The sequence below is a fragment of the Podarcis pityusensis genome (assembly GCF_964106645.2).
Source record: "Podarcis pityusensis genome assembly, chromosome: 13".
Taxonomy (NCBI): Eukaryota; Metazoa; Chordata; class Lepidosauria; order Squamata; family Lacertidae; genus Podarcis; species Podarcis pityusensis.
The window spans coordinates 53,783,229-53,797,186 of NC_138038.1; the positions used below are offsets into that span (position 1 = coordinate 53,783,229).

Consider the following 13,958-nt stretch of genomic DNA (forward strand, 5'->3'; position numbering starts at 1 on the left):
TACCCAACTGTGATTTTGGTTTTAAACGCAGTGTAAGGAGTCTCTATGGGATTATATTGTATTTAAAAATTGGGTATCAGAGTTTTTGGGGGGCTAACCAGCCTGGCATAGCAGGCTTGTTGGTTTTTGAATGTCTTATGTAGATTTTTCAATTTCATTGTTCTGTATGGGACAATGACAATAAATATTATTGTATCATATTGTAACTCCCATCAGCCATGCTAGCTGAGGCTGATGGGAAGTGTAGTCCAAAGCAGCGGGAGGAACACTAGCTCAGGGAAAGTGCGATAAGAACATAGGCGACTTCCTGCATCATATGTAGACATTCAGCTAAGAACCGGCTTCCGAGGTGAGCCGTTTTCATGGAGTCACAGAGCTGGAAGGGACCTCCAGGGGTCATCTAGTCCAACCCCGGCAAGGCAGGCATCGCAGCTACTGTATTTTTCGCTCCATAAGACGCATCCGACCATAAGATGCACCTAGTTTTTGGAGGGGGAAAGCAAGGAAAAAAATATTCTGTGCAGAGCATGTTTTGCTCTTGGTTTTCTTGCTTTAAACCACGGGTGTCAAACACAAGGCCCGCGGGCCGAATCCGTCTCGTCATGTGGCCCGTGTAGCCTCCGCCGGCCGCCAGTCTAGGGATTTGTTGTCTCGGCAGTTTCCCGCGAAGCCGCCACTTTTATCTCGCGATATTTGGAAAGCGCGCGGTTTTCCCCCCTCCCCCGCCCACTCCGCCGGAAGTGCCGCGAGGCGTTTGAAACCCGGCGCGACTCGGAAGCGGCGGCGCGATGCCCGTGGAGGAGAACGGCGGAGCCTCGTCCGGGAGCGGCGCAGGTGGGGAGCCGCCAAGAGAGGCCGGGCTGCCTCCTCAGGATCCGGGGGGGAGGGTGTTTATTGTGGGCTAAGGGGTCTCCTGAGCATGTGCAGAGTGCTCTCCGCCTCGCCCGCCCCCCCAGCAGAAAGCCCGCGAAGAAAAGCCCAGCAGCAGCAGCAGCAGCGCCCTTCTATTTATCGCTTATTGTGCAGGCGAGGCTGCTTCCCCCGATATAGATATAGATATGAGAGTGGGGGAAGTCAGAGAGGTGGAAAAAATATGGGGCTGGTGTCAATGGGATTGTAACCTCCCTCATGAGGATAAGTCGGAATTTAGCAAAGTAGGGTGCAGCTTTCCTCCCCCCCTCCAAAAAACAAACAAACAAACAGAAAAGTTTGTAGCACTGATCCTGAAGCCAAAGTACAATTTTAGCTTGCTGCTATTATTTTCCACCTCATTTCGCTTTGTAGCTGGTGACCGGTATCCATTACTTGTTGTTTGTATTCTTGATGAATGCTATATTATAAAAAGACAACAACAGGGGGACAACGGAAGAATTCGGGAAATAGATGGTGGCAAAGGGGTTGGAGGTCTTTTTAGATAGAGCTTTCAGGAGCTAGAACCAACAAGTACCGTGTTTTGTGTGTGTGTGTGTGTGTGTGTGTGTAACACATAACAAGAAGCAACAAGTACTGTGTTTTATGTATGGGTTATTTTGTGCTAGTTCTTAAGGCAGGCATATCCAAAGTCTGCTTTGGGGCCCAATTCGGCCCTCCGGCCGGTTTTATCAGGCCCTTGTGGCAGTTCATTCATTTATTGCTGTCAAATCCTTTAAAAGGGTCAATAAACCTTGGGGGGACATCCCCCAAAAAGCTCTTCAATCCTAAAAAAAAGCTCAACTTTGGTCGGCCCTCATGCATGCTCACTTCCATCAAATCTGGCCCTCTTTGAAAAATGTTTGGGCACCCCTGCTTTAAACCCTTCCGTCCCTCCTCCCGGTTTGATGAGAAGCCAGCAGAGAAAGAGCGATAGCTGCGCAGCGCCTCTTCTACTGGCTTCCCAGCAAAGTGGCAGGAGGGACGAAAGGGAGCCCTTACAAAGAGAGCCAGTGTGGTGTAGTGGTTAAGAGCGGTAGTCTCGTAATCTGGGGAACCGGGTTCGCGTCTCCGCTCCCCCACATGCAGCTGCTGGGTGACCTTGGGCCAGTCACACTTCTCTGAAGTCTCTCAGCCCCACTCACCTCACAGAGTGATTGTTGTGGGGCAGGAAGGGAAAGGAGAATGTTAGCCGCTTTGAGACTCCTTAAGGGGAGTGAAAGGCGGGATATCAAACCCAAACTCTTCTTCTTCTTCTTCTTCTACAAGGGAGCGCTGAGCAGAGCCTGGCAGCGGCTCTTGCTGGCTTTTCCGGGAGGTGTGGGAAGGGACAGAGGGCAGCCCGTCAGTCCCTTCTCCCACCTCCCGGAAAAGCCAGCAAGAGCCACACACACGCTCCGCGCGGCTCTTTAAAGGGAGCGCTGAGCAGAGCTTCCTGCCTGCATTCACCCCATAAGACGCAGACACATTTCCCCTTACTTTTTAGGAGGGAAAAAGTGCATCTTATGTAGCGAAAAATACGGTAAGTTTCTGGTTTTCACGTACAGCAGGCTCAATCCACTGGGCCATCTGAAGAGGCACAGAGAAATCCGAAGGGCAGAAAAACCCAAGGGCCGCGAGCGCCTCCCAGGCAGTCCCCCCACCCCGGGCCCCGAACTGACCGAGACTTCGGAGGCAGGGCGGGCCTCCCCGGCCCCCCACAGCTGGGTGCGGTCATCCATCGTCTGGATCAGCTTGGCCGCCAGCTTGATGTCGTTGCGCAGGATCTGCTTGTGCTGCGTGATGCCGTTGACGTTCCTGACGCGCCGGGTCAGGTCGCGGTTGACGCCGGGGCTCAGCTCGCATTCCCGCAGCTGGGGAGAGGGCGGAGGGCAGGGTCAACGCCAGAACAGCTCCCCAAACCTTGCTGAGACAGGGAGGGACACCCTCCCCGCTCCTGGCACGCAGTTGTGTCCAAGCATCACAGGCATTGTTTATCCTCTACCCCAGGGGAAAAAAACCCTACAGATCGGGATATACAATTTAAGAGAAGGATGAGGTGGGATTCGTCTCTCGCAGTTCCCAAACTTTTGGGGGCCATCCTCGCCTCTGCTTCATCACCCCCCCACTGCCCCCTACAAAAAGCATTACAGTCATACATCGGGTTACAGACGCTTCAGGTTGCATTTTTTTGGGTTGCGGACTGCCGAAACCCGGGAGTACCGGAACGGGTCACTTCCAGGTTTTGGCGGTCGCACATGCGTCAAAGCGCCGAACTGCAACCCGTGCGTGCGCAGACGCTGGTTGCGAACGCTGCAGGTTGCGAACGTGCATCCCACATGGATCATATTCACAACCCGAGCGTCCACTGTATTCAGAAAAGTGGTTTGCACGGCCTGTTCAAGAAGATAACAACGTGATGCAGTTCAAAACAGGAAAGATTAACTGCAGAGTTCATTCAAAATCCAGTTAAAAACGAATCAGTTCATCAACAAAACGGATGAACTTGATTCCAGGGATACGAGCTTCTCAAAATTTGACATTTGTTTTGCACCTCCAGTGCCCTCCCCACTGCCCCCTCGCCTCTTAGGGTCCCCTAGGGAATCCCCCTGCCTCCTGCCCCCTTTGGGAATCGCCCATTTACCCGAATGTTCTGGAGGTTCCAGCAGATCTCCTTGATGTTGACGCTGCGGTCAAAGGTCACCCAGCCTCTTCGGAAAAACCTGAAAAGGAGAAAGGTGTTCGGCTGCCGGGCTTTTCAAACGCCCTCTCCCCCTCGCAGGCACATGAACACACACACACACACACACACACACACACACCCTGCCTTTCCTCCAAGCCAGTTCACAAAGGGCTTTCTCATTTCAGCCACACAACGGCCCTGCGTGGGAGGCTAGAGGCTGAGATACAGCAACTGCCTTGCTTTTCTCTGTAGAAAGGACTTCTCGGCTGCCAAATTGCTGGTATGCTTGTTCCGGCCTAACAAAGGAACCTTCTGCACTGTTTAAAAGCGGATCTGCAATTGCTTAGCAGAAGAACCTCTTATAAAGAGCAGAAATGATGAGTAAGTTGTTCACAGCCACTCAGTTAAGGCTTACGGCTCCGCAGAGATTTGAAAATAGGGGAATTCTTCCCCCCACCCTCTAGAGAGCAGCAGGAGGAGGACCCGTGGATCTCCCAGGGATGTAAGCAGATCAGGAAGGATTTCTGACTCCCAACTATTTAACGATGGGACCAACTTAAATGACTCCCCCCCACAACGCCTTCCGTATATTGCCAGAATGGAGAAAGCTTGGAGCACCGGGGGGGGGGGGGGGGTCTGTATTTCTTTTTAATCTCTGAGAGTTACCCAGCTGCAGTTAGTGGTTCTAGCAAAAAAACCAAGTTGATGCCACACGCCTGAAGGACTGGACAAATTCTATCGAGAGGGCTGTCGATGGCTCTTAGCCACAATGGCTCTGCCTCCACAGTTGGAAGGCAGGAATGCTTATGGGTTCCAGTTACTGGAAACCGCAGGAGGCGAGAGCGTTGATCCTGTGTTCGAATCCTGCGAGAGCAGGTGGCTGGCCTAGATGGGCGCCCTTTGGCCTGATCCTGCAAGCTCTTCTTACCTTCTTATGCTGTTCTACAGACAGGGGATCCTATGGAACTATGACTGATATGACACAGACAGACACACAAGCAACGTGCAAGCAGTCTTTGGGTGTGGGATCAAAAAATGAACGTCACCTCCTTTCCGGCTGGGGTTCTGAAAGAGCCACTCTCATGAAGCCAGGGTACCTTTTGCAAAGCTGAGAAAGAAGGGAGGGGAGTCAAAAGCTGGAAAATTGTGGGGTAGGTATGTTAAGGCTGAAATAAAAAATTAAGGTCTTATATACGTGTATATATAATAAATGTTCATAAATGTACCAAGCAAACATGTACATAAACATATAAACCACATGTCTGAAGCAGCACAGGAAAACAGCCCGGAAACCATTTTGACTCCCAATCTGACCAAATGATTTCTCTGCAAGGTCAAGTAAAATGGAAAAACCTCCCCATTGTCTTTTCATTCACAAATCCTGTCTGAAGGGTATGTCTGTGTATGAATAGGGTGAGCCTGTGACCTGGCTCAGGAACGAAGAATTTGTCATTACAACAGACTGGCCAGGCTCCCCAGGGTATCCAATCAAGTGAGCATTAACAGGTAACCTGCCATACAGGAGGTAAACAACACACTCAGATTTCTGTTGTAGACCACCCCTTTCTGTGATGTATGTATGATGTTTCTGGGGGTGGTCTTGGACTCCAGGGCGGGCAATTTAAAATGTCTATATAGGGGCGGGCACACCTGAGTTCTGGGTCCTCCTCCTGTGTGTGAAGGGGGCACCCTGTTGCAACAAATCAATAAAGATCAGGCTTTGCTTCTCAGTATTCTCTGGTTGGCCTCGGTTATTTTCTCCAACTCATGGAGAACCTGCAAAGGACTCTATAAGGGCTCTTGTGTCCCCCATAAGGGAATGAGGGAAGATTTTCGTTTATTAGAAAGCAGAAAACCCTGCTCAACCCCCGGCCCCAGAATAAGAAACCTTGCCAAGTCAGCTCCTCTATCACAGAAGGGCAGCCCGTCTTAGGATTCGAACCCATTGATTCAAATGTTTCTGCTAAACATCAGAAATAATTTTCTGGTGGCAAGAGCCGCCCGGCAGCGAAACAGGGTCCCTCGGAAGGTGGTGGGCTCTCCTTTGTTGGGGGCCTTTGGACAGAGGTTGGGTGGCTGTCAAAGACTTTTCAGCTGTGATTCCTGCATTACAGGGGGTTGGGCTAGATGTCCTCCGGGGTCCCTTCCAGCTCTTCTACAATCCTACAATCCACTCATTTCTTACACTGATACCCCACCAAGAGCTGGAGGCGGTATACGCATGTCCCTGCCTCTCTGTTTTGTCATCAAAACAACCCTGCGAGGTAGTTTAGGCTGAAAGAGGCAGTGACTGGCCCCAAGCCGCCCAACTGACCACTGCTGATTGTCTGCCCCCTGCCAGAGCGTGCTGGGAAAAGAGATGCCAGGTTTACTGAAAGGAGGGAGGGAGGCTGTCTGGAAAGCTCTGAGCACCATATACCGTATTTTTCACTCCATAAGATGCACCTAGTTTTCAGAGGAGGAAAACAAGAAAAAAAATATTCTGAACGAAACAGTGGATGTATGATATTTGTGGTTCATGCTGTTGCCACAGACGTGTGATTTGACAGTGAGTTTGGGGTAGCCCAATGCAAAACGCCTGAGGATCCATGTGGATCCGTGCTTTGTAACCACGTTTTTGCACCACTGTGGCCCCACGAAACAGTGGGTGCATGGCTTTTTTGGTGCAAGCTGTAGCCATGGACATGCTATGTGATCTGATGGTGAATTTGGGGTGAACCAATGCAAAAATCCTGAGGATCCATGGGCTTTTACCTCCCCCCTTATCTCTCTCCCGATCCCACCGATCAGCTGTTTCCTTTCAACACTCCCTTCCCTCTTGTTTGCCTTAGTGTCTTTTCCTTAGCTGGAGCAGTTTTTTGCTCCTCCTTTTCTTCTAATTTCTCTCCTCACTGCTTTAGTCTTCCTGTCTCCTCTCCTTGCAAGTTTGCTGTCTTTACCTCCCCCCTCCCAGGCAGCCTCCTTTATCTCTAGCATCCCTTATCTCTCTCCCCGATTGGCAAACCATCAGCGACTTTATTTCAACAACCACTTCCCTCTTTCACAAAAAAAGGCATGATCTGCTTTTCTCCCTGGGCAATTCGGCTCCAGGGACCACGCATTTGCTCCATAAGGCGCACAGACATTTCCTCTTACTTTTTAGGAAGAAAAAAGTGCGTCTTATGCAGTGAAAAATACGGTATATCCAAAAGGGCTCAGTGACAGTGCAGCTGCTCTGCATGCAGAAGGTCCCAGGCTCTCTCCTCCCCTTTGGTAGCTCCAGGCAGGGCTGAGAATACACCTAGCCTAGAACCCAGAGAGCCACAGCTGCCAGCCAGTGTCGACATCACTAAGCTAGGTACAATAATATTATTAATGAAACAGACAAGATTCCCCATTGGCCTGACTTACCTATGCTCCTTATAAGCCTTCCCAAGCCTGCCCTCTCCCTGGAGGGGCCTCCTAGGGTCTCACAGCCCACCCCAGAGACACCTGCTCTTCCCTGCAGCGCCACTATCGAGAGAGGCCAGCGCCACGCAAGCTGGATTCCACTCACCGCCACGATCTCTGCCTGGGAGATGTTGGGGGCGATGTTCCGCACAAAGAGGGAGCAAGTCTTGTGCAGGGGGCGGGGCTTGGGCTCCCCGTCCTTCTCCTTGGCTTTGGGGGGCTCCTCACCGCCTTCCTTCGCTGGCCCCGCTGTTGCGCCGGCTGCCCCTGCCGCCGCCCCGGCCTTCTCCTCCTTCGGCTTCCTGTCTGCAAAAAAGAGGCGGCAAAGAACTCTGAGCAAGGCCTCTGGGGCGGATTTCCTCCGGCTAACCGGCGGCGAGGGAATTGCGAATCCCAAGGCGTCGGAAGAGCAGGTTGACTCTTGCGAGCTGCCGGATTACACATCTCAAGAAAAAAGCACACCAGGAACTCAGGCCAATGTAAGTTTCAGTAGTGGGAGTGGTCCCTACTGACAAGTCAATAGTCAATAGTAACAAAAACTAATCCATTCAAAAATATGTATTCTGACAAGAATGACAAACTCAAGTAGAGATTGCAAACTCTAACAGAGTGAAAAAGAGAAAATCTTTCTAACAAATTATTGTGTTATACGTCTCTTTATGAGTTTGAGATCTCTGTTAGAGTTTGTAAACTCTACTCGAGTTTGTAATTCTTGTCAGAATTGACTTGTGAGTAGGAACCACTCCCACTATTGAAACTTACATTGGCCTGAGTTCTTGGTGTGCTTTTTTCTTGGAATTACACATCTCAGCAAGCAAACAAGCAAACAAACCCCTGCATCTCTAGGTCCAAAGAACTGGAGCTTTGGTTTACCAGAGGAAACGCTTTTAAAAAAAAGAAAAAACCAGACTCAGGAAAGAAACAGCTCAAGCTACAGAGGCTTATCTCTGGCTTCAGCAAAGCCACAGAGGCAAAACCCTTCGCTCTTTTCTAATTTGGAGACCTCTAAATGTTAAGAAGGTAAGACGGGCCTGCAGGATGAGGCCATCTAGCCTGGCATCCTGTTCTCACAGCGGCCGACCAGATGGCCATAGTGGTATGCCAGCAAGTTGGACCAGAGCGCCGGGGCAAACGCCCTTTCGCAATACGGCTTTCATAGAATCATAGAATCCTAGAGTTGGAAGAGACCACAAGGGCCATCGAGTCCAACCCCCTGCCAAGCAGGAAACACCATCAGAGCACTCCTGACATATGGTTGTCAAGCCTCTGCTTAAAGACCTCCAAAGAAGGAGACTCCACCACACTCCTTGGCAGCAAATTCCACTGTCGAACAGCTCTTACTGTCAGGAAGTTCTTCCTAATGTTTAGGTGAAATCTTCTTTCTTGTAGTCTGGATCCATTGCTCCGTGTCCGCTTCTCTGGAGCAGCAGAAAACAACCTTTCTCCCTCCTCTATGTGACATCCTTTGATATATTTGAACATGGCTATCATCTCACCCCTTAACCTCCTCTTCTCCAGGCTAAACAGGCCCAGCTCCCTTAGCCGTTCCTCATAAGGCATCGTTTCCAGGCCTTTGACCATTTGGGTTGCCCTCCTCTGGACACGTTCCAGTTTGCTTTCCAATCCTTCCTTTCACTGCTCACGCATCTTAAATGTATACCGCACATTTCCGTGTACAAGACGATTGTTTTTTCTTAGAAAATTATGACAAAGGGGGGGGGGGTATTTATGGGGTTAACCTCTATGTGTCCTGCATCTGGGGAGGAGCTTCCTACAGCTGAGTTCTTTGTCTGTGTGATACTTTCACTTCTCACGGAGAAGAGTCAGAGACGCGCGCCATGTCTCCGGTCTCTGACGGGATTGTTTGTTTTATCTGTCCAATGTAAATAAAGCTGTTTAGTATAGAAAGAAACAGCGTGCGGACTCTTCTCTTAACACACACATCAAGCACATGCTGCCGCTCTGCTACTGGCTGGGAATTCTGGAGCAGTGGGAGTATACCGGACCCAGTCAGATGTACAACAGGAGGTCGTCTTATACACGGATAGCGCATAGTGGGGACGTGGGATTGGTTGCTCCCGGGAGCCGGAGATTGTCAGCGGCTATTGGGCGTGTTATTGGTGGCTGCGGCAAGGGCTGGTGTTGATTGGCTGTCACCGCAGCTATTTGGCGGGTGATAGGTGGGTTTTGCAACGCGTGTGAGTGGCAACGTATGTCAGGCAGGTGAGCGATTTTTGGCAACCCCCCCCCTAAAAAGCTCAACACCTCTGGGGAATCCTCCCTCCATTTTCTTAATTTGGAGTCCCCCCAAAAAACCGGGAGAATCCGCGACCAGAAAGAAGAGGAACATCAAGAAGACCGGAAGAAACTTAAAGACTATTTGAATAAATATTGTAATATTAAAGATATATAACCACTTGAAAGAAACAATTAGGCCTAGGATTAAAATGGAATTAAATTTATAAATAAGAAAATGTACGATAAGGAAAGCTATGTAACATGAATAGGACTGTGATATGGTCTTTTGAAACACTGATATTGGAAACTGCTACATATAATTACTAAGAAATTCGGATGGAAGAGATTCGAGGAAGTCAAATACTATGTTTATGAAGATGGATGGTACTTAATTTTAATTAATTAAGTGGTAATATGTTCTATGTATCTTTCCCCCCCTCTTTTTCTTTTCTTTTTTGTTTGTTTTTATTATTGTTAATCTTTTATTTCTTTACTATGTTTATCTACTGAAAATAATAAATATTATTGGGGGGGGGGAGCTCAATAACTCTGCCCCCCCAAAAAACTCAACAACTCTGCGCAATCCTCCCTCCATTTTCTTAATTTGGAGCCCTCTCCCCAAAATAGGGGGCGTCTTTTACACAGGGGCGTCTTATACACAGAAAAATACAGTACATCCATTCGTTGTTGTTTTTCTACTGGATCTCTCCACCCACCTTCCTTGTCCTCCTCTTCGGGGCGCCCGCCTTCTGACTCTGTGTCAGATTCAGAAACGCTGCCTTCGTCGTAGCTGTCGTCTCCACTGCGCTTCCGTTTGTGTTTGTGGCCGATCTGGGAGGGGTGGGAGAAAGGAAGCAGTCGATCCTACCCCAAAAATTCTCATTTCTGGGGCATATTATCATCATTATCTCTAAATCCCACCTCCCCGCCTCAGGGGCGGCTTGCCACAAATTAACGCAACACGGATAAAATCGTCTTAAGAGAGACCCGTTAGGAAATATGTTTGATGTATCACAGTATTTTAATATTTTTTTGGAAGCCGCCCAGAGTGGCTGGGGAAGCCCAGCCAGATGGGCGGGGTATAAATAATAAAGTATTATTATTATAAATAGTTAAACTACGAGAGACTTAAAATAAATATAAAAGGCAGGTCTATTAAAACACAGGTGATGAGAACAGCGTGGCATTACTTCAAAGCCCTTTCTTTAATTGAAAACAGTCAGCTTGCAAAAGGCCTGTTAGAATAAGGTATCCTCCGCTGGCTGACAAAAAGAGAACAAGGAGGGAGCCTTTGGTCTGACCCAACAATGCTCTTGTTTCCTCCCGCTTCCTTTGCATCATTTACTCCTGGAATAACGCTTGGCCTTTCTTTAAAGAGGCAGGGAGGTTTGTTCCCCATCTACCTACCTACCTACCTACCTACCTACCTACCTACCTATATAAAAGGGTGAAGTACCCCTGGACGGTTAAGTCCAAAGGCGACTCTGGGGTTGCGGCGCTCATCTCGCTTTATCAGCCAAGGGAGCCGGCGTTTGTCCACAGACAGCTTTCTGGGTCATGTGGCCAGCAGGACTAAACCGCTTCTGGCGCAACGGAAATGCCGTTTTCCTTCCCACCACAGAGGTATCTATTTATCTACTTGCACTTTGACGTGCTTTCGAACTGCCAGGTTGGCAGGAGCTGGGACTGAGCAACGGGAGCTCACCCCGTCATTGTGGGGATTCGCACTGTCGACCTTCTGATCGGCAAGCCCAAGAGGCTCAGTCCAGTATACCTGAAGGAGCGTCTCCACCCCCATCGTCCAGCCCGGACACTGAAGTCCAGCGCAAAGGGCATTCTGGCGGTTCCCTCGCTGCGAGCAGCCAAGTTACAGGGAACCAGGCAGAGGGCCTTCTCGGTGGTGGCGCCCGCCCTGTGGAACGTCCTCTCACCAGTTGTCAAAGAGAAAAATAACTACCAAACTTTTGGAAGACATCTAAAGGCAGCCCTGTTTAGGGAAGCTTTCAATGTTTAATAGGTTATTGCATTTTAGTGTTTTGTTGGAAGCCGCCCAGAGTGGCTGGGGAAACCCAGCCAGATGGGCGGGGTATAAATAATAAATTATTATTATATTATTATTTAGACCACAGCGCCACCCGCGTCCCTCCCACCTATCTAACCTCCAGAATGGCACAGACCTGCCTCCACAAACACCCTACTCTGGCAGCTCATCCACTTCCCGCCTGCCCTGATTCAATGAAGGGAAGCACGAAGGGCCCTGCACCTTTTTGGCCTCCTTGTCCGCCTCCTCTTTCTTCTCAGCCCTCTTCTCCTCCTCTTCCGAGGCCTTCTTCGCCTTGTCTTCGACAGCTTCCTCGTCGCCAGCCTAGGACAGAGCAGGGAGGCACGTCAGACACCCCTGCCCAGCTGGCAGCAGCAAGGAAGGCCCAGCCAGGATTGCACCCGCCTCCCCAGGGCCTACCTTCTTGGCCTCCTCCTTCTTGTCGTCCTTCTCCGAGGCTTTGCGGTCCAGCTCCTGCAGCCGGTTCTCTTCCTTCTTCCCTGGCTCTGCCTTCTCCTGACGCTCCTCCTCTTCCTCCTGGTCCAGGATCTTCAGGTCGTGTTCAGTCCCGCCTTCCATCTTAATGACGGCTGCAGGGGGAGAGGGAGCCACCACCGTCAAGACCCTGACAGGCTCTTAACTATGGCATGTGGAGGCAATTCTGGGGGGTTCAGCAGCTTTCAAACTCAGCAAAAGATCTACATGGACCCCAGGCTGCTCCAAATGCCACCACCTTTCTTCACAACTGTTTATAAAGATAATTAAAACCGGCAGCCCAGAAGATTAAAAATATGTCAACGCCTAAGTGTCTGGAGATAGGCTGTCTCGAGTAAAATAATAATAATAATAATAATAATAATAATAATAATAATAATAATACATTTTATTTATACCCCGCCCTCCCCGGCCAAAGCCGGGCTCAGGGTGGCTAACACCAATAAATAATCACAGTAAAAACATAATAGGGGAAAAAGAGGGGGGGAACCCAATTTAAAATACAGGTTAAAATGTAATTTAAAAAGCAGACTCATTTTAAAGTAGCCGATAAATCAAGACCATAAAAGGGGAGGGAAACATAAGGGTCAGACCGAGTCCAAACCAAAGGCCAGGCGGAACAGCTCTGTCTTGCAGGCCCTGCGGAAAGATGTCAAGTCCCACAGGGCCGTAGTCTCTTGTGACAGAGCTTTCCACCACGTCGGGGCCAGTGCTGAAAAGGCCCTGGCCCTAGTTGAAACCAATTTAACCTTCTTGAGGCTCGGGACCTCCAAAGTGCTGTTATTTGTGGACCTTAAGGTCCTCCGCGGGGCATACCAGGAGAGGCGGTCCCGTAGGTATGAGGGTCCTAGACTGCATAGGGCTTTAAAGGTCAAAACCAGCTCCTTAAACCTGACCCTGTACTCCACTGGGAGCCAGTGCAGTTGGGAAAGCGCTGGATGAATGTGATCCTGCGGCAAGGACCCCATAAGGAGCCTCATCGCGGCATTCTGCACCCGCTGGAGTTTCTGGGTCAGCTTCAAGGGCAGCCCCGCATAGAGCGAGTTACAGTAGTCAAGCCTGGAGGTGAAGCAGGCTTTGGCTTGCGAGGAGGACAGACGCAATGGCCTTCTGGGCACCCAAAGCAAAAACTCTCCTTCGCTAGAAATCTTGAGGCCAGATTAGGTAAACTGAACCCTACTGTTGAAGTAATAACTGGATTTACTTTACCCATGGATCCTCTAATTTTGCTATCTGGTTATGTTAAGGAAAGAAGCACTAACAAAGGGCAGGGAATTAATGCAAGGTCTCTTAACTGCTGCCAGAAATATTTGTCAAAACTGAAGGGGGGAGGGGGGATGAGAAAACCAATCATGAGAGCGTGGGTAACTGCAATCTGGGACGTTGTATATCTGGCTAAGGTTGCATACAGTGGTACCTAAGGTTACATACGCTTCAGGTTACAGACTCCGCTAACCCAGAAATAGTACCTCGGGTTAAGAACTTTGCTTCAGGATGAGAACAGAAATCGTGCAGCGGCAGCGGGAGGCCCCATTAGCTAAAGTGGTGCTTCAGGTTAGGAATAGTTTCCAGGTTAAGAATGGACCTCCAGAACGAATTAAGTACAGTGGTACCTCGGGTTAAGTACTTAATTCGTTCCGGAGGTCCGTTCTTAACCTGAAACTGTTCTTAACCTGAAGCACCACTTTAGCTAATGGGGCCTCCTGCTGCCGCTGCGCCGCCAGAGCATGATTTCTGTTCTCATTCTGAAGCAAAGTTCTTAACCTGAAGCACTATTTCTGGGTTAGCGGAGTCTGTAACCTGAAGCGTATGTAACCTAAGGTACCACTGTATATGGTGAGAAGAAGAGGGAAACAGAGCCTTTTCATGATCTTCTTGAGAAAGGAGGTCTGTGCTACTCGGAACTTTGAGATATTAACTTATTACGTGGATTTTTGGCATGGAAATCTGTCTGTAGAAGTGTGGCTTCACCGCACTTCTGCATCGTCGTGGCTTGTGTTGCTTTTCGTTACAAATAAATATCGTATTTTTTGCTCTATAAGACTCACTTTTTCCATCCTAAAAAGTAAGGGGAAATGTGTGTGCGTCTTATGGAGCGAATGCAGGCTGCGCAGCTATCCCAGAAGCCAGAACAGCAAGAGGGATTGCTGCTTTCACTGCACAGCGATCCCTCTTGCTGTTCTG

At 49.5% G+C, this 13,958-nt stretch overlaps 1 protein-coding gene across 2 annotated transcripts in view; it reads right to left on the reverse strand.

Moving 5' to 3' along the window:
- SRRT (serrate, RNA effector molecule) overlaps positions 1-13,958 on the reverse strand; it is a 34,967-nt gene that overhangs the window by 7,717 nt on the left and 13,292 nt on the right. For both annotated transcript variants that reach the window (XM_080979705.1, XM_080979706.1), the window contains exons 7-13: positions 11,700-11,869; positions 11,502-11,603; positions 9,955-10,069; positions 7,107-7,306; positions 4,618-4,679; positions 3,533-3,611; positions 2,571-2,762 (exon numbers count right to left, since the gene is read on the reverse strand). In XM_080979705.1, coding sequence (XP_080835831.1) covers positions 2,571-2,762; positions 3,533-3,611; positions 4,618-4,679; positions 7,107-7,306; positions 9,955-10,069; positions 11,502-11,603; positions 11,700-11,869 — 920 coding nt within the window. The remainder of the gene's footprint in view (positions 1-2,570; positions 2,763-3,532; positions 3,612-4,617; positions 4,680-7,106; positions 7,307-9,954; positions 10,070-11,501; positions 11,604-11,699; positions 11,870-13,958) is intronic.